Source organism: Thunnus maccoyii, chromosome 21, assembly GCF_910596095.1.
Source record: "Thunnus maccoyii chromosome 21, fThuMac1.1, whole genome shotgun sequence".
NCBI lineage: Eukaryota > Metazoa > Chordata > Actinopteri > Scombriformes > Scombridae > Thunnus > Thunnus maccoyii.
Genome location: NC_056553.1, coordinates 23402143 through 23425844, shown reverse-complemented (window position 1 = coordinate 23425844; position 23702 = coordinate 23402143). Strand labels below are relative to the sequence as shown.

The 23702-nt window shown below is 37.9% G+C and overlaps 2 protein-coding genes across 5 annotated transcripts; one reads left to right on the top strand and one right to left on the bottom strand.

The window, feature by feature from the left end:
- The first annotated feature begins 1932 nt into the window (after nt 1-1932).
- Nucleotides 1933-22107, top strand: LOC121888369 (ubiquitin carboxyl-terminal hydrolase 26-like). 4 transcript variants are annotated; one of them, XM_042399834.1, is made up of 11 exons: nt 1933-2475; nt 2659-2729; nt 2907-3024; nt 3161-3204; nt 3421-3501; nt 3774-3866; nt 4334-4396; nt 4545-4676; nt 14824-14918; nt 16187-16255; nt 16651-16738. In XM_042399834.1, the coding sequence occupies exons 1-10, from the start codon at nt 2446-2448 to the stop codon at nt 16249-16251; spliced, it is 792 nt and encodes a 263-aa protein (XP_042255768.1). In that variant the 5' UTR covers nt 1933-2445; the 3' UTR covers nt 16252-16255; nt 16651-16738. The 4 variants fall into 4 exon arrangements, 3 of the variants coding, with proteins under 3 accessions (XP_042255768.1, XP_042255767.1, XP_042255769.1); XR_006093222.1 differs by having other exon boundaries at nt 14824-16255; nt 16651-16676; XM_042399833.1 differs by lacking the exons at nt 16187-16255; nt 16651-16738 and adding an exon at nt 21518-22107 and having other exon boundaries at nt 2662-2729.
- Nucleotides 12998-17200, bottom strand: LOC121888368 (C-C chemokine receptor type 3-like). Its single transcript, XM_042399832.1, has 3 exons — nt 17156-17200; nt 16671-16891; nt 12998-13861 (listed from the first exon to the last, which is right to left on the bottom strand). The coding sequence occupies exons 2-3, from the start codon at nt 16862-16864 to the stop codon at nt 13000-13002; spliced, it is 1056 nt and encodes a 351-aa protein (XP_042255766.1). The 5' UTR covers nt 16865-16891; nt 17156-17200; the 3' UTR covers nt 12998-12999.
- Nucleotides 22108-23702: the final 1595 nt, after the last annotated feature.

Here is a 23702-nt window from a genome sequence, read left to right as displayed (position 1 = left end):
AACCTGGATATAGCCACATGCACATACAGGAGCCACCAGAGTCCAAGCACAAAGTACTCTGTATTACATATAAATTACTTTTATTTTGTGACAACCCAAACTGCTGGAAAATTGAGTTATGATTGCTGTAAGCACAGACAGACCTCTTCCCATAACAGACTTGTATGCATTTACCGGGGTAACTACCACACACCAATATGGCTTTGACGTGTAAATACAATGAGCCGAATGTGGCATCTATGTGTATATATCTATGAGTACAACCAGATGTACAGAGTACAAACCTCAAATGATGGAAAACCATGTGGTTTTCCTCAAATGATGGAAAACCATGTGGAAAACACAATGAAAATACATTTATGTTTGTTTAATGTATTAATGTGTTAATACTGTTATTGTCTCCTCATCACAGTTCTGATGTTTTCATCTGCTTTTATTTTTAGTCTCCTCAGCAAAATGGAAGCTTGAATGACATTTAAAGGATTAGGCTGGTGATTTTAAATATTTTTCTTATTGTCAACAAATCTCATGTGCAGAGCTAAACCAACACTGAACTCATCCTACTTGTAAGTATTGTGTGTATATCTAAAGTCTGATATATTGTATTCCTTGTGCCGTAGACCTCAGTTGTTGGCCAAAAACTATTAAAAACATGTCAATGAGCTACACAGCTGCACTGGGTGACATGTTCCTTTGTGCCTCGAGAGTAGTTACCGTTACTTGTTTAAAAATGGCTGCAAATGTTAGTAAAACTTTAAATCCTTTAATCTTAAAAGTGATAATCTGCCCAAAATCTATCAAAATATACACTCCTGGTAAGCTTAAATAGTATCAAACTACTCCTGCAGCGTAATAATATGGATTAATTAATGTATGTTTTAGTTAAAACATGGTTGAATACATTGCTTTCCCCATTGTGCTAGTTTCCAAAGCTGCTGGAAAACATTATTTCTAATGTAAATCATAATCATCATTTAGTGTTTGCCAATCAGAACAGAGTGGGCTCATCGGGAGGGGGACAGGAGCTAAACTGGCCTGTTTAAGACAGAGCCTGAATTGAGGAGCTGCATAAAGGACCAGTATAAGATAAATAAGGCATTTTTTGAACTGTAAATCATGCAAAGATATTCTGGTAGATTCCCAGATTAAAAATATAGACCTGGAAATGTGCATAATATGTCCCCTTTAACAATTACCACATTGGATACTTTATATGGCTCCTGTGGGGAGTGGAGGATAAACCATGTGCTCAGTAAACTTCACAGCAGTTTGCTGTTACGTTTATGAGGTTCATTCAAATTGTTGTCGTCATCATTGTCATCTTCCCTCTTTCCTTCCATACTTTGGATGCTGTGAATATTGACAGTAACTATCACAGAAAAATACACACATAAAACTGCAACACCGATGTCACAGTTATGTGAACACAGGGAAAGCCATACAAAACAAAGGACTGCTAATTCTCACAAATACACAGGGACTAATGAATGCTCTCTCCCTCTCTCTCTCTCTCACACACACACACACTCACACACACAGTCAGCAGTCAGAAGAAGCAGTACTGCAGACCCTAAAGCCATGTTATAAGTCAAGACAGGTTGCAGGGTGCATGTAGCTCTAATCCTCCAATTAATTCTCATTCCCCACAAGTGGAGGACCCCTGAGAGCTTCTTGACACTTCTATTAAAAAGTAAAAATGAAACACAGCATGAAGGTGAAGCCAGAGAGATCTTTTTCTTCTGGCCCATCTCCATGGAGAGCAAAGTTTTACAACATTTTTTTGGCAAATACTTAAATTTCTTTTAAATCTTCTATTTCTTTCTTCTTTTTCTCTTGTGGGAAAAGAGTGAGAGGTTGAACTGTTATAATACAATTTGTACAGTAACAGAAGAATCATAAAGGGAAGCAGTGCTATTCTGTTCTGTCTTTGTCATTGGTTAATGACAAAGAGAACACACACACTGCTTTACTGATGGAGAGACTCAGAAACTCACAACTCTGTGTTTGGGACATGAGCTAAGCTAGCACTTTCCACCTGCTTCTACAGTAGCTAAGTAAGCTAAGCTAAGCTACACACATCCTGCACTGGACATGCAGACAGAAAGACATTCCTGAAATGTCAGTGTTTCTTTAAAGAATATTTTTGAATGAGGTTTATTTCTATTTCTATTGCGGTATTGGTAATTTTGTTTTAGCAACGTTAATGTTCAAGGATCTAAATGCTTCTAGCTAGCTAGTTGGGGAATTATAGTATATACAGTGTTTACTACTTACTTACATATCCGCATAAATTACAGTATACATTATTACATACAGTGAGACAGAGTCACATTCTAGAATTACTTTGTTTCAAAGTCTTAACTGAAAGATCACTTCACCTGCTGAAATATACAAGCAATTACAGGTTAACCTCCAGTTATAATAGTGATCGAAAGAGTTACAACAATGTTTGGACTGCATTGTTTTCAGAAGAAGGTATGTTTCACAGATGAACTACTGTAAATACTGTAATATTCATGTGACCTTGTGGAAGTAGACATTTTTCAGCCTTTGAGAGTCAAATGTCTTGTAGATACTGTTGGTGAATTTAATTTATATCAGCTATGAATGCACATTATTTTTCTGTTAATATTCAACTTATTTTTCTTTTTTTCTGAGCAGAAAAGTCAAAAACCTGCAGAAGATATTGTTGCACATGAGAGCCAACAGCACCCCAGTTGTCATGGGAAGTAAGTAAATTCATAACTGTTATTTTACCATTGCCCTAACTATTCCTTCATTTCTACAGTCAGTTTCATAGGCTACCTTATTTAGTTTTCATTTGCAATTCTTGCAAATGATTTATGATTTATTCATGGCTACAAGTGATTCTACAAACAACTGTGTGTGTTTCTTTTTACCTACAGAGTTGCTGTCACCACTGCTCCAGTCTCAGCTAAGTCTGCTGAGGCTAGAAAACAGAAAAAGAGCAAGAAGGTTCCATGGAGGAATCGGCTCTTCAGTCACCCTGAGATACATTTGACAGAAAGTGTCAGAGCTTCATGTTAAGCTCATTTTAGTAGACTGTAACATTTATATTTAGACTTTTTAGTTGTAAGTAACCATAAAAACTGTTTGACATAGTTTACTCATATTGTTATTTTTTCTTTTTACTCTACAGAAGAAGGAAACCAATTGGGAGGAGGATGTAGAAGGAAAGGAAAGGTAAGGTTAGGTTAGGTTTTTTTTACTCTCTTTTAGTTTAGTGAGGGATTTTTCTTAGTATTGTAACACTGGTTCCCAACCTGGGGCTCAGGACCCCTCTGATGGGTCACAAGATAAATCAGATGATTAGTGACAATGGATAGAAAGTAAAACAATATTGTCCCACTACATGAATGTATTTTCTATGATTTATTCATATTATTTATTTCTCTTTAGCACTTGTGACACCAACTTAAAGGCCGAGGCTACGGAGCACAAACCAAAGTCCAAGAAGAGAAGTGGTTCAGATGCCGCAATGTATGTTTCACAGAATGAGCCAGAACTCAACATTAACCATATAGCAACCAGTCTAAATGAGAGCACCAAACAAAACGAATATAGTTTATTAGTCTGTGTATGCAGTATTGAACCGTGAGAGTTTTCTAATCATCCAACAAAGAAAGACGTCAGGTCGCTCCAGCTGCCAATAGCGATGAAGAAGAGAAGAAAGAAGTGCAGTTCTTTGGGGTCTTTCTGTCACTTAAGTGCTAATAATGAATAAAATAAACAATCTGTTTCAATCCTTCCAGCTGCAGCTCTCCAACACCAGAAGAGACAAACGAGCAGCAACAGTCAACCTCAATCTCCCAGGCAATCCAGTTGCTCAAGGAACAGTTCAACAGGTAGTTAAAACCCACCTCCTCATGTACTAATGATACTCCAAATCAATATCTTAGATTACAAAAGCTCAGCTTTAAAGGCCATTTAGTTTTCTTTTAATCACGTAAGAGCTCTCTGAAAACAGCTGATTGTAATCAAAAGTATAGATGTTTTTTTCCATTATATTGCTGAATTAAACAGCCTTGAACAGCATCATGTTTTTGCTTGAGACTGTCAGAGGTCATAATAAATAGAAAGTCTGAAGACTTTAAAATCAATTTTTTCCCATTGTTAAGAATGAATCTTAAAGCTCATCTTTGTTTGGATTAAGAAGACTTAAAGCTTGAGAGAAGGGTTAAAGTATTCTGTATGTAGCTTGTTGGAAGAGTTGGCTAACTGATAAAGACATCTTTATGAGGCTAAGATCAAATGTGAAGGTCTCACAGCCACTTGGCATGTTTAATGACCATGTGTGTTTGTGTTTTTGTAGCACCAAAGGGAGTCATGTTGGTTTCAGAGATGGTGTCTGGGGGAGCACCATCGACTGCTTTGGGCGAGTAAATCTGAATAAGAACTACAGTTATAACAAGACATGAATGCATCAGATCAAGCTGAAATATCTCTAGTAGAAGGTTTGTGATTGGTCAGTGAAGAATTGATGATGTTTACGTGTGTTTTGACTCGTTGTGTTTGTGTGTCAGCTTTTCTAATCTTGGTCAGAGCTGTTACGTCAACTCCAGCCTGCAGAGCCTCCTGACACTGGAGGACTTTGTTTGTGACGTCAGCCGCCAGAAATGGGTCTGGAGTCCAGTCCCTAAGGCCCAACTGATGAGGTACAGCAGCTCACACACACTCATGTCTTCCTCAAGTTTATCTACAAACTCCAAGATGAGGAGTCTTTCCCCCCTGCTGCAGCAGACTGCACTCAACATGAGCACAAAACACACCTGCCCTGTTGACGATCATACAGTGTTCAAGAAAAAGAAGAATTCTCACAAAAATGTATTATAAATAACTTATTAAATTAAATTAACTATTAAACCAAATTTGAGGGTCAATATTTTACACTGTACTGTAACTTCTGTTCTCCTGCTTTTCTCTTTTTAGCCTCTCTTTATTTCGAAATTTAACACTTTTTAAATTGTATTTAAATGTCTTTTTACTTGTGTTGCTTTTATATTCTGTCTTGATGCCTTTCATGCTCTAGGTAAAGCACTTTGAATTACCATGTTGTTGAAATGTGCTATACAAATAAACTGGCCTTGCCTCTGCTGTTAAGACACTGAGAGATTCAGTGGAGTGTTTAGTCAGATGTAAGCGTGGCATGAGATTCAAAAGCCGGTGCTCACTCCAGCAACAGCCCTGCTATCTGGCTCGATAGCAGTTAACATGACTCTGAAAAGTCTTACCGTTTTCTCTCAGGTAATGTTACAACCAGCATTGGCACAGTGAAACTAACAGATCAGCCCAGAGGTCTACAGTTAAATAACATGTTATTGATCAGTAGTAGGTTTAACATTTCCATGGCCCCAGTGAGGCTGGGAGAAATGTGTAAATATTAGAAAAGAACGATGGTGACTGAGGAAATTTAGGCAATCGTTTAACTTATAGCAGGGTGCATGACAGGTATAGTAACTTACAGGGCTCAAAACTTTTTCACCACCTTCTCAAAACTGTCACGAAGCATATTTTTGAATGTTTGGTTCATGCGTGGATGAATCTGCAGATGTGGAGTGCAAACACATGATGCAGCTGGTTTAATTTTCCCGGCCCTGGTGAGAGATGGGCTCGGGGAGACCAGGGCCGGTGGAGGTGATGGCGGAGCTGCAGCTGCAGGCTGCCTGCATGGCTGCATCAAATTAATAACAGCAAGGCTATTTGTTTTATTTTATTGTTGTAGCCTATATGTTCAGTTTGTAAATTTGTAAAGAGTTCATTCTGCTGACTAAAATATATTTGTTGGATCATAGCGTTTGTGTTTTGTTGCTGTTTAAATGTAAGCTATGGCTATTTAAACATTTGTCCGGTAGTTGTTCTGTATGGCCAGAATTCTTGAATATTAACGCCCATATTGGCCATTTTTAAAAAGTCTAGTGTAAATTCCGGCTGTAACTGTTAGCAAGAATCTTTTCACATGTCTTCCTGGGTCTCACTGCTTGTTTTCGGCAGAAAGCCTCTTGCTCTTAGCCTGCTCTCGGTATGTCTCTCTATAGATGGCAGGTGGGTTGCTCTGGTTCTGGCTCTAAGCAGCGGTCATCCTCTGTCTGGTCCCCGTGTCTGGTGTCAGCACAGCCACACACACACTCTCCCTCTCACTCTCTCTCTAGTCGTACACTGAGCTAGTCCTTAAAATAGTTACGCTACTTGTATAACACATTTTAGTTTAGAAAACATATTAAAACATTTTTTTTTTTTTTAAATTCCCCGATGCTTAAGCCTGGCAGGGGGGTCAACTTGCAATACAATGACAGAAACCCTGCAAGTTAGTCTATCTTCTTAACACAACACTGTCAAAATGGTAGTGGAGCACCTCATATGGGTGGAGCATCACCTGCCTGCTGCCCAGCTACCGCCACAGATAGACTAATTCCTAATTCTGTGGGAAGCACTGCTAATCCGATTGAACATAACTGATAGGCTACTTCAACAATATCAATGTTTTAAAGGATTATTGTAATGCTGAAATCATCACAGATGACACATTTAACCTTTACATACTGTATTATCATTATATTCTGACCCTTCACAGTATCCACTCATAATTAGTCTCTATGCTGAATTTCTGATCCATAAATCTTTTTTTCATTCATAAATAGCTTAGTCATTAATAAATGGGTGATTAATCGTTAACTAAGCTTTTAGAGAAAAGATAGAGTATAGCAGCCATACATTTCTCCACTCTCTGTTTAGGACAACTGGCCAGCCCATTGTTCTGAAACCCCAATAGTCTGAAAAATGTCCCACTGGACTGAAAGCCCATTAGTTTGATGGCACGTTATCCTGAAAACAAAAGCCCACCGCTCCGAAGGCCCATTGCTCCAAAAATACACCTGAATACCCTGAAGTTTTTTGCTCTTAATATATTAGTGTATTTTGACATTGAAGTGATCATTTTAACCCAAACCATGATCTTTCTCTAACCCTAAACAAGTGGTTTTTGTGCCTAAACCTAACCAGACCTTAACCACAGCGTTGTCACACCAATTTTTTAACAAGCATGTCAAAATACTCTAAGATATGAGAGGCAAAAGACAACAGAGGTAGCCTAATCTGAACGCCTATCCATAAATAATGGCAGTGCCTCATTATTGGTTATCAGACACTGATAATGTCTGTTACCTGACAAAAAAGACTTTTTCAATATTACTGAGGTCTTCTGTTGAATTTGGTGTCATGTTTCACTCAGTAGAAATCGAAGATGATCATTATCTGGGAAACATCAAGTTTATTTACCTTACATGGAGGTAAAATTAATACTGCATTATGTTAAATCATGTTCACCGAGTTATTGTCTGTTTATGGGTTATAAGAAATCATAAATCATCTTTCAAAGTCATGTCATACAAAGTCATGTGTTATGATTTAGGAGTATCACCTGTGTAACGGGGACCAAGATCTGTTTAATGGAGCAATAATACCAGATAGATATTTTTAATGTAGATTTTTAATATGTTTGATCTATTTAATGTAGACAGTGATCCATCTATACATAAGATCTTTTTATTTTTTTAATTCTTTATTTAATTCTGTGCTGGGCATAAATGTACTGCTGCAGTCTGGGACATGGGCTACTCCACTATTTATTAGAAAAAGTACAACAAATTCCATGTGCAACCCACAAATGGAATTCAGTAAGGCAAAAATGCTGCAAAACTGTGACAAACCAGTAGTTTGCCCTCTTTTGTCAGCATTCAAATCTACCACCTGTCTCTTAATACAATATTCTAATTAAGAGTCTTTCCCACAAACCCCGAACTGTCACAGTACAGACCTTATTGTTCGATGCACGCAGTCATATGAAGAATATGCTACGACCCAAACCATTACTGTCAAAACAGTTTAATAATCCACTTACGCCGACATGTGGAACAATAATTCTTCCATCCGGAATGTTTACCTGTAGCATGTATGCTAGAACCCAAAAAACGGATAAATTCTCCATAACAAGACACACACTAACTCCAAAAAAACAAACATACTTCATGGAATTTTGTAAAGGACAATATTCTGAAATTAGATTAGTTAGCCAGCTAATGTTAGCTAACAAACAAAGACTACAAGGAAGTATGTCATCACTACTCTGCAGAACACACAGCTAGGACCCCGAGCCAATCTGGCAGGCTAAGCTGATCTGGTACCTACCACTGCAGTCACTAGAGTCAAACAATTCCAGAGTGTGTATTTTCGGAGCAATGGGCCTTTGGAGCAGTGGGCTTTTGCTTTTGGGATAACTGGTCTAATGGATGGACTAATGGGCTTTCGGTCCAATGGGACATTTTTCGGATTATTTGGGTTTCGGAATAATGGGCAGTCCCCAACAAGGCAGTGAGAGTTTCAACAAAGGTCTCGAAGAGGGGACGTAGCAGTTCATGATCAGCATCCTAAAGCTGGAAATATCTGCACTTTTATCTTCTTTCTGTCAGCAGTCCAGTCCATCTACTCTGACCTACGTTAGTCAAGACATGACAGGATCTTTGGTTAATACAGTAAGTTACAAGGAAACAAATTAAATTGCATGAAAAAAGTGGTGAGATGAATGCATCAGCTTTGTTGTTAGTGTTTCATTCTTAAGTCTGTTTTATTTTCAAGTTCATATTAGTGGGTCACTTGACCATATCTGGATTGTACAAACAGATTATACAAATAACCCAGAATTAGCAACAATTAGAAATCTACTCATTAGCTTGCTTCTCTGTCTCATAATTGACTTTAATGTCTTGAAGGATGAGAATTCCTTAAATAAGGAAAAATGACTTATCAGGATGGTTTGCTTGAGACCAGGATGTAACCTCCAGGGTTAATTTTGACAAGAATTTTAAATTTAGTCTTAGGCTTAGTCACTCACTGAAAATTGTAGTTGGTTTAAAATCAATGAATTAATAAGACATTTAGGACGGTGTGTGTGTGTGTGTGTGTGTGTGTGTGAAACACGAAACTAGTACTTTGAGATGACTACTATTATCTAGATTGTCTGCCCAAACTAAGCGAGCTATTTCGTGTCGCCTCTACTCATCAGGGCATAATGAACAGAGATTTCGCCGCAATTTTTGTTGTCAATATATTTTCATTTTTATTGTTGTAACAATTTAGCCATGAAATAAAAGACCTTAAACAAATACTTATTGTCAAAATTTTTGTTGACAAAAATTAACACTGGTGAGATCTGGCTGTGGCCTCAATATTACAGTAACTGCTGCAGGGAGAGCTGACTGGCTGATTAGCTGCTTGGAGAGCTCACGCTGCTGGGGGGGCTGCCTTACTGGTTGGCTGCCTGCAGTTCTGGTTTGCTGGCCAGCTGACAAGCTCATGAGCTGCCTGGTGAGCTGACTGACAGACTGATGGCTGTAGGTGCTGGCTGCAGGCCACTGGTGGAGCTGTCTGACTGTATACTGGGGGAGCTGCCTGGCTGGTTGTTTGTAAGCCTGGTAGGCTGTAAACTGTCACCTGATGTTAAATGATGTCGTCCTGGGCCTTTGTTAAAGGGTCATAAATACTCAAGCTTCTTTTGTACACTTTCATATATTTTCATTTTTGTGTGTCTGAGGTTTTTCACAATTGTTGTGCAGTCTCCCTCTGAACAAAGTAAAAAATGGAAGTAAAAATTAGTGTAGTAACGCTACTTTTTCTGCTGACAACCATGACTTTGAAAGGTTGGATCATTGTATTTATTTTGTTTTGTTTTCCTTTTACAATTATTCATATTTAAAATTTCATACAGTATAAGTTATAATAAAAACTGAAACATTGAAACACAGAGATTAATATATCAAGACATACCAAAAAAAACGATTACACAAAACAGACAGTAACTTCAACATCATTTTCAACACACCCTCACCGACTTTTTCGTGATACAGAATAACACCTCATGGGCCACATTGAGACAGAAGAGATATTACTATTTCCCCCCACCACATTTCAGTGCATCTTTGGCTGCTGTTGCAGGTTCTTTGGGTGTATTCACTTTATAATAGTGCTAAAAGTCTCAATAGCAAACATTTTGCACATTGTTGACATTATTATTTCTAATTCCTAATTTTTGGTGCTGCTTTTTCACTGTTTTATTTCAAAGTAAAAAGTGTTTTATATGAAACTTAACAAAGAATGAATCATCACTGTAAAATATCAACTTTCTTTTTAAAAGGACATGATTCTTCATAAACACAACTAATAAAAAACCATAAACAACACAAGATTAAACCAACCAAACCAAAAATCAGATCAGATATACTTACAGGCATGGAAAGTGACTGGACAATGATTATACATGCTTGATTCATTGTTTTGGACTTTATTTGGATGCAGCGAAAGCTCCACTGTCTGGTGTTCAACAAAGTGCTCTTCTCATAATGTAAATTCTTACACTTCATCAGCCTTTTTTTTTTCTTCAAAATGTTCTATAACATCCAAAAGTCCTTTACAAAGAGTTTTAACATTTGCTCAACTATGTAAGGATTAAGGAACTATGGATCCTTAACTTTGTTCAACAGCCCAACTTTTACATTCTGTCACACAGAGGTGATGCAGTTCACTGTAATATTGGATCATTGTATTTATTTTGTTTTGTTTTCCTTTTACAATTATTCATATTTAAAATTTCATACAGTATAAGTTATGATAAAAACTGAAACATTGAAACACAGAGATTAATATATCAAGACATACCAAAAAAAACGATTACACAAAACAGACAGTAACTTCAACATCATTTTCAACACACCCTCACCGACTTCTTCGTGATACAGAATAACACTTCATGGGCCACATTGAGACAGAAGAGATATTACTATTTCCCCCGACCAGATTTCAGTGCATCTTTGGCTGCTGTTGCAGGTTCTTTGGGTGTATTCACTTTATAATAGTGCTAAAAGTCTCAATAGCAAACATTTTGCACATTGTTGACATTATTATTTCTAATTCCTAATTATGCTGTTGGTATCACATGGTATCCACGTGGCGAGGACAAGGATCATACAGTTGAGAAAACCCAAAAACTAATGTGGTGAGCTCCTTCCCTTCATCTGCTGATCCCTGAATCATGGAGCTAGGAACATACAGTATGTTTGGTGAGGGAATGACAATACAGGGCTCAACTGTGATTTTGCAACCTCTCCGGGTCACAGTTCACTAACTTCCACTTTTGTTTTTTGCCTGCGTTGCACTGCCAGCCATCTTTATGTGTTCCACACAAAGAATATGGCACATCTCATAGAAAATTTTATGTGCCAGAGGATGTTGCACAACAAAAGTAGTAGATTTTATGAACTCCTATAGACTTAAAGAGCATCTCTTTTTTTATATATATATACTGGATTTATAGTTCATGTATCATGAAAGTTATCCTGTGAAAGGTTAATTTATGATTTCATTAATTTAATGAGACATAAAAGCCGAAATTAAGTCTAAAAAGTTAGCATTTTGAGCATCGGCCTTGAAATTAACTTTTTTTTTTTCAACAACGCATCATATTACATCACAGAAGAGAGTCGCTCTCTGGTCCCAGTTACAGCACATTATATACATATATATAATATTGAGTGTGTCCTTACCAACTAAACTCAACTTTTTTCCATTTGTACCAAACTGCACAGAATTCCTTTTTTGAGCTGTATCAGGACTGTTGTGTATGTACAAAGTATTGTCCTTTTTTATAGTCTGTAAACACTGCAGACTCACTCTGCAGCTAATGTAGCTCTCTTATTGGCCCTACTGGATGAGTGTGTGCACATATTTTTATATTATTAATCATTTCTGTCACCTGCCTGGCTACTGGTGAAAAAGGTGTTTCAACATTGAGCTATCACTCACATCCCCCATCCCATCTGCTGAATTTCTGTTGCTCAAGACTCCACTTCCTCTTTCCTCCCACTTGCAAAAAAAAAGGAAGCATTACTTTGTGCTAAAACTGCTATTCATTCTTTACAGCGGGACTTTTTTTCCTTCCTCTCAAATTTGGACTTTATTTGGATGCAACGAAAGCTCCACTGTCTGGTGTTCAAAATAGTGCTCTTATCATAATGCCAATTCTTACACTTAATCAGCCTTTTTTTTTCTTCAAAATGTTCTATAACATCCAAAAGTCCTTTACAAAGAGTTTTAACATTTGCTCAACTATGTAAGGATTAAGGAACTATTGATCCTTAACTTTGTTCAACAGCCCAACTTTTACATTCTGTCACACAGAGGTGATGCAGTTAACTGTAATATTGGGTGCAAAATTTGAAAGAACAGTGTATACAAAATAAATCATGATTGTGGCACTGTGGTGCATAACTAAGTGTGGTCTGACACATATACAGGCACAGGCGTGAATACTGTGCAGATGCTGATTATTAGATTATTTTTATGGTTAACCATAACCACAACCAGAACCCAGTAACCCTTAGAACATTCACTTTAAATCTAAGTGTTATTTATAAACTTATGAACACTAGAGGACAGAAGGTCTCCCAAACTAGTTTGTAAATTAACCTTAATGAAACCTTAAGAAAACCTTAAAAATCACTGGAGAATCAAGCTCAAATAGTTGACAAAAAGTCTGTAAATACTGTATATACAAAGAAGGAATGATGTGCTTTTCTGTAGGGATCCATCTCTTCCCATAGCTGAGCTAAACATACCTCTTCTGTCCACATTTACATATGTCATGATGGCATGGTCATGATGAAGAGGTAGCAGCTTTGTTTTGGGCTGGACAACAAACTTTCAAAACATGTTCTCACCTGCTTAAGAAAGGTGAAATTAGCAACATAACTAACTGACATATGGATGTTGTTATAGTTTATATTTCGGCTTTACTTCTGAAATAGGCAAAATGATATCCCTACTCATGTCATCGCTTTCCACCTTAACATACTTCCTTCTGTTGCTTGTAAAACCATGGTTTGTTCAACACATGGCAGGCCTGAGATACAAAGGGGTCCCTATCCCTAAAACTCAACTCAACTCAACATATGGTGTACTGTTCGTGGACATACTAGTTCTGCTGACCGGACTGACAGAAATATGCTTCTTTAACCCTGGGAAGCGTTTCACCAGCAGCTGTCTGAAGTAGTTCTGGAATTTTCTCCCAACAAATGTATAGAAGATGGGACTGATGCAGAAGTAAATGTGGGCAATGTCACGAGTGACTTGAAGTGCATAACCCCTCTTCTGCTTTTCCTTACAGGACAGGTCTTCATCATCAATCAGTAGTAAAACATTGAATGGGGTCCAGCATATAAAAAACAACAGGACAATGACAAATATCAGCCTGACTGTCTTGAACTTGGTAACTGTCTTGGATGATACGACAATGATAGCAATCCTAACATAGCAGTACACAATAACAATCAGAGGAAAGAGCAAGAAAAGGAAAAGTTGAAGGTAAAATCCAGATGCTCTTAGCTTGTCATCAATAGGCGTTGTGTTAAGAGGATATTCCTGACAGAACGTTTTATTGTTGATGAGAGTAGAAAAAGTTGTGTGGAGAATCATCTTTGGGATGCATGCCAGACCACTGACCAGCCACACCACAGCACAGGAGAGCAGCGCATAGCGTTGATTCCTCACTTGCGACACATGCAAGGAGTAAACGACAGCAAGGTGTCGGTCGAAGGTTAGGAGAGTTAGAAACAGGACAGAACTGTAGAAGCCCAGGTAGTAGACACTGCCTACAATCTTACACATTACTTCGCCAAAGATCCAGTAGGAGAGCTGCTTGTAGACTCCCAAGAAGGGAAGGCTGCTCACGAAGATCAGGGAGGACACCACTAGGTTCAGCAGCAAGATGTTGGTCACAGTGGTCAGCTTCTCAAACCTAAGAAGTGGCCATTTAAAACAGAGACTATGGGTCACACAAGCATTTTTGACAGTAATATTTTGCAATAACTTCCAAACTGTGGATTGGTTGGTGGCAGTGAAGTAAATCTGAACATCTTTAGCATCAATTTTAGTGAAGTGTGACAACTAGATAAACTGCTTTGAAATCTGCTGAGTGACAGGTCATACTGTAGAGTCCTGAAATAGAGGAAGTTCACTCATTCAATGTTACACAATTCTCTCAGTTCAGTTTTTTGTGCACATTGTGCAGCTGTGCAGGATTGAGTGCAACATGTGGACGTTTAATGTGATAAGTAATGTGAGTTGACAAATTTGCCATCAAAGTTGAAAATACATGAAATGAATCTGCCTGAGAGTGCCACCCAGATGTACAGTAGTCTGTAAAGGAATCTAGTGCCAACAAGTATTTCAATTTGACCAGTACTTCATTTTTTGACCAAACACCTCAGAACTAATGACACTGTCATTAATGCAAAATAGCACATGTTAACATGCTAAATTAAGGTGGTGACCATAGTTAACATTATACTTGCTTAACATCAGCATGTAAGCAATGTCATTGTAAGCATGCCTCTTGGTTAGGTCTAACCTCAACCAAAGTGAATTTATCCAGACAAAGGTTATGTTTCTGCCAAACAGTATAAAATAAATCAAATTTTTCGGACACAATCTTGCTATTACTACCATTACAAGATTAACAACAAATTTCATGTTCCTTTAAAGGTTCTATATGTAAGAATCAGAAATTCCCTCTCATCAGTGACACCTGTGGCTGTTAAATAAGCTGTGGTCAATATCCTGGTGCTCGCCCCTGTGTGCTTGCAGGGCAAGACTATTGCAGATGATGTATATTTCCTCCCATACACTTCTCATAATTAAATAAAAGATCTCTAATGTTGTGCACCATGATTCAGCAAAGCATCTCTCACTCCCATTCAGTTTTGGCTTTGGCTGGGGACCAACACGCTGCGGTTTAGTTGTGAAAAGTGTGATTATCACGACCCCTGGACTACCAACAGGAAAAACGAAAAGGGGTAAGCTATGTTCTGCTATCACTCTGGAGCTTGTTTTCTGCTCATTTGTTCAGGAAATAATATTTTAGCTGCTCGTGCTCAGGAGTGGGCGATTTGTCATTGCAGGGGTGTTTTATTGTGAAATGTGTTGTGGTTGACAGAGGTTTGACGGATAGCACCGTTTTTGTTGTGTTGTCATGCCGGTTGTTTGTTAACGTTAGCAGGAGGGAGGCAAGGCTCTCTGAGTGTACAAAAACATCACTTCCATGGAAGTGACCTGGTGCCTTCACATAGAAATCAGTCCACGGTGTGTTGATTATCATCACTTGTTATTGAGCTATTTGCTTACTGTTGTCAAAACTTTCTGTCTTTCTAAGATTTTGTGTATCATATGCGATTGTCTATCATTTACAGAGGTTAATGCATCAAGGACCATTATTGATATTGATTTCATTTCATTCCAATTCTGCCTGTGCTTGAAAAAGCTGCACTGAAACTGTTGATTTTTGTCGATTGGCTTTTGAACCATCAACAAAAATCAACTACGCTTTGTGATAAAAGGAAATGAGGCTGGTTTAGAGATTTCATTTGTAATCTCTGAGCTATGAATGGTCCAATAGACATAGAAATAGAAATAGAAATTGGCTCTTTACTTCTCTTGAGCTCTCACCTTTGTCAGCATGCAGTTGACATAACATCTCTTCGACCCTCTGTAATATGCTGTATTATAAACACTCTTACAGTCCAAGACCCAAGGAGACTTTTCGGATACCATCTCATCTGTGTTTCCATGAACATCGTACATATTTTCACAGTTGCTTGCTCACAAAGGTAGAGAGAGAGCAGTGGTGTAGACAGTGACAGAGTAGAGGAATTCTTAGGGGTCTTAGAGAGAGGAACTTTACCTACTGAATAGCTACAGTATTCCTCTCTCAGTGGGCACAAAAATAAGGAGCTCCTACCATGATTTCATTAGCCATGTTTCCATTAGATTCGCAAGATAATTTTAAGCGAACTTTTGAAATGTCGCAAAAAGGAAAATACGAATTAAGTGCGTTTCTATCAACTGGTTTGAAGCAAATAAACTAGGTTACACAACACGTAGTTTCATCAGTAAATGGAGGTATATGCTTAAATAATCTGCCAGTAATGGTTGTAAAGGTTGCCAGTAGAGGTTGCCAAGCAGAAACCAAAAAAAATAGTTATATTGCCTTAGCGAGAGAAAAATGGAGTGAGGTCTTCAGGAATTTGTTTCAATTGGGCAAGTTGTCATCGTTCTTTCATGTCAGCTAGTATTAAACATACATCATGCTATCTGGAGAGGCCGGAAGACGCCGAGAGCAGAAACAGCTGATCATGTGAGTAAAACATTTGCTACGTCATTATTTATTTGACAAATAAATTTCCATCACCCAATTTGCACATAAACTCTTTTTCAGCATTTCCAAAATCCACCTCAAGCAAGCGTAAAAACATTTTGCGAAATTGAGGACGTTAGGTTAATGGAAAAATGGCTGGTGTCTGATTTCCCAGAATTCTGGGATCTGTAGTATTAAATCACAATTGATGTTAAACTGTAAAGATTACAACTTTCATTTACTCTTTGTAGACTATTTCAATTACACTGTAATTCACAGATATATATATAAATATATATAGTAAGGATTGTGTGTATTTTACAAGTTTACAAATTGTACATTTGCTACCTCTAATTGCTTTAAACTGCTTAACCAATAATTTGTTTGAATTTAAGAGTTTTGTTTGTCTACTCACCGATGGATGATGACCAGGACCAGCCCATTGCCAAAGAGACTGAAGAGAAACATGAAGTAGTAAATGGTGGACAGTTGAGCTCCCAGTAAGTTTTCACCATCACTACTACATAGTCCAGCCAGTGGCTCATTGTCATACTCATACTCGCCAAAGCAATAGATTAAGTTTAAATAAGGAGGAGTTGTTGATTCCATCTTCTCCTCAAACGTTAGCAGGGAAATCTGTCAGAAACACAAATGCAACCGTCATACACAGCATTCACAACATGATGCAACAATGCAGTCAGTATGAAATTGAAATTGTAAAATTATCAATCTTTTGAAAATATATAGTAGTATATAAGAGCTATTCAATTCTGCATATATGCTTCTATAAGGCATGGAAATAAGGAGAGCTAGAAAACAATCCCTTTAACTGAGAACCTCCAAGGAGCTCAAATCCGATGTTTGTGGGAATGAGGATCAGGCTGAGCTGAACTGACTTACCGCCTGGCCAGCAGAGGAGCTTCTCCTTGTTGTCTGACTCACAGCTCAGCTCAAGTCACTCCATTATAAGTCAGCCAGCTAGGGGAAGGAAGTACCAGAAAAGTGTGTTGTAATTTGGTACGGCTTGTCCAATTGGGGACATATGCCTTGTCACGTGTAGACAGCTGTTAAAATAGAAGCATATCTGTTCTGTCAGACAGACATGCGTGAGACACACAATTGAAAAACATGGCTGAAACACTTTCTGTGTAGGCACAACACAGTGTTAGTCTGAACATGGCAAAAGTGTCAGATGGTTAAAGTTAGGTAAAGATCATGGTTTGGGCTGACTGTGGTTAAGCAACTAAAACACTTGGTTTTTTCACATCCATCCATCAAACCATGAGATGCTGACTCGTCTAATATGGTCTAATATTCCTAATGATGCTGGACTGAAAGGCTGCAGACTGATATTAATACACATAATGTTATTTCAGATCAATGAAGTTCTCAGTTCACCAGTCCCATTGATACATTTACCTGAACACAAGCTGGTAGACAGCTATATACTTATATACCGTATACATACTAACTATATACTTATTGTACTTAAAAATCTTTTTAGATAGGTATAATAGTTCATTCTTATGAATGCAGTGTGAGGTGTATTCTGTAATCCAGCATGATTTCATGAAAAATCACCAGGTCTTGGTTCTCGATGCTTGCGTTTGGCAGAAACTGTCCCACTCTCTGCCTGCTCAGCCTGCTCTCAGATTGTAGGCAGGTTGCCCCAGTGTAGCTGCAGCCTTACTGTCACACACACTCTCTCTCTCTCGACCACACACATGCTACGCACTGAGCTACTCCTTAAAGGAGCTACACTACTTGTATAACACATTTTTGTTTAGAAAATATCTTAAAATACATTTTTTTAAAAATTGCCAATGCTTAGGCCTGGTGGGCCGCTGGGCTTGCATTACACTGGCAGAAACCTTGAATAATAAAAACAAGGGAGGGGAGGCAGGTCTAAAGTGGATTCTTTTACCGTGCTAAAGCGTCCTTTTTGAGTAAAATGTTAATAAAATCAAGAAATGTTGTTGACTTCAGGAAGTCAGCACCAAACCTGACAGTCAAAGACTGAAATTGACAGCAAGCAGAGTTTTGAGTTAAGTGTGAAGACCATTTTGAAAAAAGTGCAAAAATGAAAAAAAAAAAAAAAAAAAAAAAAAAGGTTTCTTTGAAGTCATGATGGGGTTTATTTTCTCAGTTTCCATCTTCTGGATCTTTTTTCTTACCTGATCTGTGTCCCGGGGAACAAACGTGTTTAGAGTTCATTGGAGTCATTGTGCTAAATCAAGTCACTGATATGGACAATACCGCTCAGTAATGCCCATCTGACCTTCATACAGAAAGACCTGGAATCCTATTGTCACGTCTTAACATTTTGAATGTATGAAATATAATTTTTACCTTTATGAAATAATCTCTGAATTCATTAAAGTGAAACTGTGCCTTTCTTGCTGCTGTATTGTCACTCTTCTGCTGAAGTGTTACTGACCAACACAGATATGTTGTGAAAGATTGTTACTGTGACAACGCATCTGATAGCTTTCACATAGCACTTTGGTACTAGGCCAGTTGCACAGCTGTTGTACTTCTGTAGAAAATTGCATAAGAGACTTTTTTTTATGACAGTTTTTAGATTCAGATCAACTTTTTAATCCCAGTTGGGAAATTAATTTGGTTCTATGCTCCAGACATAAAAGCACCATAGAATCCACAGTAAAAACAATAGAATACTCAATACGGCCAAAATGCTAGGTGCACTGCAAAGAGCAGCTTTCTGCACCTTTTTTTATATTGTTGTGGATCGCCTGTCCTTAGCCTAATTGTTATTTTTTCTGTGAAGTAAACTCACTCCAGGCCTGCTGTGTTCTGTTCAGATCATGCTAACTGTGGTTGGTAAAGTCATATAAATCAAACAAAAACAGCCAATCCAAAATCAGTAAAATCAAATTTGATATAAAAGTGCAAGTGTGCAATGACCAGCTAAGAGACCTATTAATCAGACCTGCATGTTATACAAGCTGATGGCTTGAGGAATAATAGAGTTCTTGTATCTATTTGTTTTGAGTTTTCTTTGTAGAAGTCTCTTTCCTCGGGTCAGGTTGCTGTTGCGACTGAATTTGGAGTGAAGGGGACAAGTTCTATCCTGTAAAACTTTTTCTAGTTTTTGGAGGATGAGTTTGGTGAACAGGCTGATGGCTGTTTCTTGGTCAGTGCCTGTGTTTTTTTTCCCTTTTCTCTAACCCTAACCAAGTGGTTTTTGTGCCCAAACCTAACCAGACCTTAACCACAGCGTTGTCACACCATAAAACATCATTATTTTTTAACAGTGATTTGTAACGGTTTTGGAAAGCAGATTGATTGATTGTTTAATTATGAGGATGTGTTGACTTTTATATGTGAAACCAAAAAGACTGCTGCACATATACTGTAAATTCTCAAAGACTGCTGGCATTAAAGCCAGTATTCAAATTCAGTAATAGCAGGGCATGCAGATGGTACAAACAGATAGAGGCTGAGCTCTAAGAAAGGCTGCTAAATTATATCCACTATCATTATTTACATGGTAAATGTAGCATAACGTACATTTCAATATCACTACAACAGTGTCATTCACAGCACCTGTTGCCCCAACAGTTTTTCTTTTTAACTGAAATGCTGCTATCACTAAACACTTCCTATGGTGTATTGATAAAGCCCAACGGAAACAGACTCAATCATGATTTAAAATAAGCATGTGACTTCAAACCTCTCAAGCTTCCACTCCAGTGATGTGACATAAACATCAGGGGCCAGAAGCATAAAACTCTGTGTAGATTCATGACTGAAACTATGTGTATACACAAAGCCAGAAATGTGCATATGCATTCTTTTCGTCAGATTTATAAAGTCGTGTGTACGCATGGTTCTGTATCATACATCTCAGTCAACTGGGTTGAAGAACTGGGCGCACATGCACGAACCTCATTTCCACCCCCACAATGAGCCATAAATGGATGAAGACATGCCCTGAACCAGCTGTTTTCATATCAGTTTGCTGCCTGCTCCACCAGTCTGTACACCTTTCAACGAAACAAACAGGAGAGAAGTGCAGTTTCACCAATTGTGTTGCACCGGCTCCAACAGCAGAACAGCTGTCATTACGCGCTGCCATTACACATGGCTGTGCGGCTCTTCATACTATCCATATCATTAATTTATTACATGGACCTGTAAACCATCGTCAGCAGTGATATCTCAGAAATGTAATCATACTTTGCAGCACTCATATCTTAACCAACTTTACAAGGTGTGTCACAACTAAATAACTAGTTTAAGCAAACGTTTCAAAAAGGAGGAAATAGTGCTTTTGTTTTTTAATCCACATATTAATACACATGTGGTTCTCTAGTGAGTGCTTGCTTGCTTCTAAAATGTGAAGATTTTCTACATTACTTACATTACAGGTTTGAGCAACTTGTCAAAGTAATTGATAATGGAAATAATCACTGGTGGCAGCCTTTTATAGGCACTGACAAACAACCTCTTTTGTTTCTTAGCTTTGAATCTTGATGAAGAAGATGCAGTCGAATAGAATAGGACAATTTCTTTGGTAGAAAGTAGTTCCAGTGAAAACGAGTCTACTGGGCTATTCCAGTGTAATAGCCCGTCCAAATTTGAAGTCTCAGTTTGCTCACTTTATGGAGGATGCTTTGGGATGGAATCAGATAATGGTCACAAATATTTTTAGCTTGTGAAATTGTTTTTGAAGGTGTAGTACAGTTTTGTAGCTGTAGAAATATTTTGTGTATGTGTAATTAAATGTTGTGTAGGATTTTTTTCAACAGTGAGGTTTCACAAAGTCTGAGACAGACACACCTACCTGTGTTTACAACAGTGAAGTTACATGAGAGACAGACACACAATTTCCTACCAGTGTGTGCAACACTGAAGTTACAACTACAAACTGGCAGGCACTTTTCAAGCTGAAGGCAAACTAATCACTTGGCATGTTTGATGTAAGCAATGCTAGGCTTACCATTAAAACATGCTTCTGAGGAAAAATTGCCCTGAGCTAGTTGTATCTCCAGATGGATCAGCAGTTGAAGTAATTGTATGATTATAATGAGTTGTGCTGCCATTGGTGATGTTGAAGCTTTATTTCTAACATCTTCTTAATATATCCAGTCTTGTCTTGTGCCAATGAGTAAAATAATTTACTTTCTGTGTAGTTGCTAAATACATCAGTGAGAAGAGGCACTGTAGCAGACATATCATTTGTGTGAACTGATATCACCCATTTGCTAGTGGACATGAGTTGTCATTCTCATATTTCAGATGCTGAAGGAGGCCAAAGACTACAGCTCCATCCCAAAAGTTCAGAGGGCCATGGTAATAAAATGAGTGTTGTCAGGGTCTAGGATGCCACAACTTTGATCCAGAAGGCCAGATGATCCACATCAGCCTGGTTTACAGTCTGCTGTACCATCCTTGACCACTCAGGAGCAACCGTAGACACACAGATCAACAGGAGGCATGACATGCATGAAAATGTATCACTGACTCCACTGCTGTGCAAGAGGTGGTTGTTACACTTAAGTCATTCATACAAAATATGAATATTGTTCATCCAGTTAATCTATTTGACATAAGTGTCAGATGTGGTCAAACTATCAGTGCTGCTTTCTGAAAACAGAAAAGTAACAAAGTATCTCAAAACAATACAGGCGACATCTGTGTATTATTAATGTTTCCAAACAGAAACTTTTCTTTTTTTTTTCTTGGCATGTAAGGATTTCATCTGTGGATTCTTTGAGATTTTTAATTGTATTATTTCCTGTAAAAAGTCATAATTCATTTTGTGTAGCTTGTTAAAGACTGCGTGTCATAATTAACAGTTAATTGATTTGTCCATGCCATTAAAAGTGAGGGTCTAGTAAAAAATAGTTTGTGGTACAATGATGTAACAAACAAGTATTTGTTCAGAAACAATTCACTGTAGTCACTTAATTGTAAAAGAAACAATAGCACAAGAGATATTACATAGCAAATAAAAATACATAAGTAACCAATTTACAATATAAAGCACCTCAGACTATTTACAATCGAAAATTGAAATGAAAGCTACATCCTCATACAGATGAAACTGTGCTTTCTGTGACAGTGTGTGACCTGGACCAAGAGTTCCACACTGCCATGCCAATACTGTCTGTTATCCTCTGCTGTGTCTGACAGGTCAACTATGACCTGAGTGTCATTCTTTATATCTGATCCTCTGTGCAACATTCCCTCCTGTGAACCTCCATATGCAGCAGCGTTGGAATTGTCTCTGCTCATTGGTTGTAGCATCTCCTCTCCACAGCTGTGGGTATTTTCCCGCATATCTGACCAACACACTGAGCAGGATCCTCAGCACCAGAATCATCAACACCCTCTGCACGGCACATAGCCCCTGCTATGCTCCTGTCCACTGCTCACTGAATTCAACATCAGCTCTACCTGTGCCAAGAAACAGAATAAGATTAAAATGCAAACCAATCACAGCACAAAAAATATAGTCAACTTCCTGCAAATTTACTGGCTTACTGTTACCATTAACCTTACCTAAGCTAATAGCTAATGCTAACTTTATCTTAGTAAGCAAGCCAATATAAACCTCATACTATCCTCACATTTACAACGAAGCTTCTGTAATCCCACAGAAGCTAAACTGTCCACAAAATTGTAAACACTAAAGAGTGGGCTAGTGTTCATGTCTATATGCCATTATGGTACATGTCTCCATTCTTGGTTTACTTTCAGCTTGAAAAGTTCAAATAGCTGATGCTGCTACTTTTATTTTTATAACTACCAAGGAATAGAGATGAATGGGAAACACTAAACATATACACATATAACAACTAAAATGAATGAATAAATGGATGCATGAATGAATGGGTAAATTAAATTAAGTTACTGCTGACAAAATGAATGAATTAATGAATTAATGTTATCAAAAACAAGTCAAATGCAATAAGGGGCCAAGAATCTAACTACAACATGGTTTTCCCACTATTTCCTTGGTGATGAAAGGCCGATGATGAGGCACCAAGCAAGGCGAAACAGTCAGATGAGAATCATTGCAGTAGGTTCAGTGAAGCAACTTTGGTTCACTAAGTCTTTTGCCTCTTAATTGAGTCTTTTTCTGGAGCTCTCAGCTCTCATCACAAAAAAGGACTAAAAACTAAAAGAGGCGAAGAAGAAGGGGTCAGACAAAGAATTGTAAAACTTCTTATAGCTAGGAGGCGTGTTTTTGAAAAAAGGATCCTTGGCGCTCTTTTGAGGGACCACATGGATTACTAATTAAATCCTTTGTGTGAGAAAGGGAAGAAGAAAACTGGCCTCTAACTTTAAAGGGAAATAATTTAAATCATATCAGATATCTGAAAATTACACGCTTGTATATTGAATACTCACTCATTCTGTCATCAATGTTATCAACACATCATGAAACAGTGAGAACACTTAGAAAATGTAATGTTGA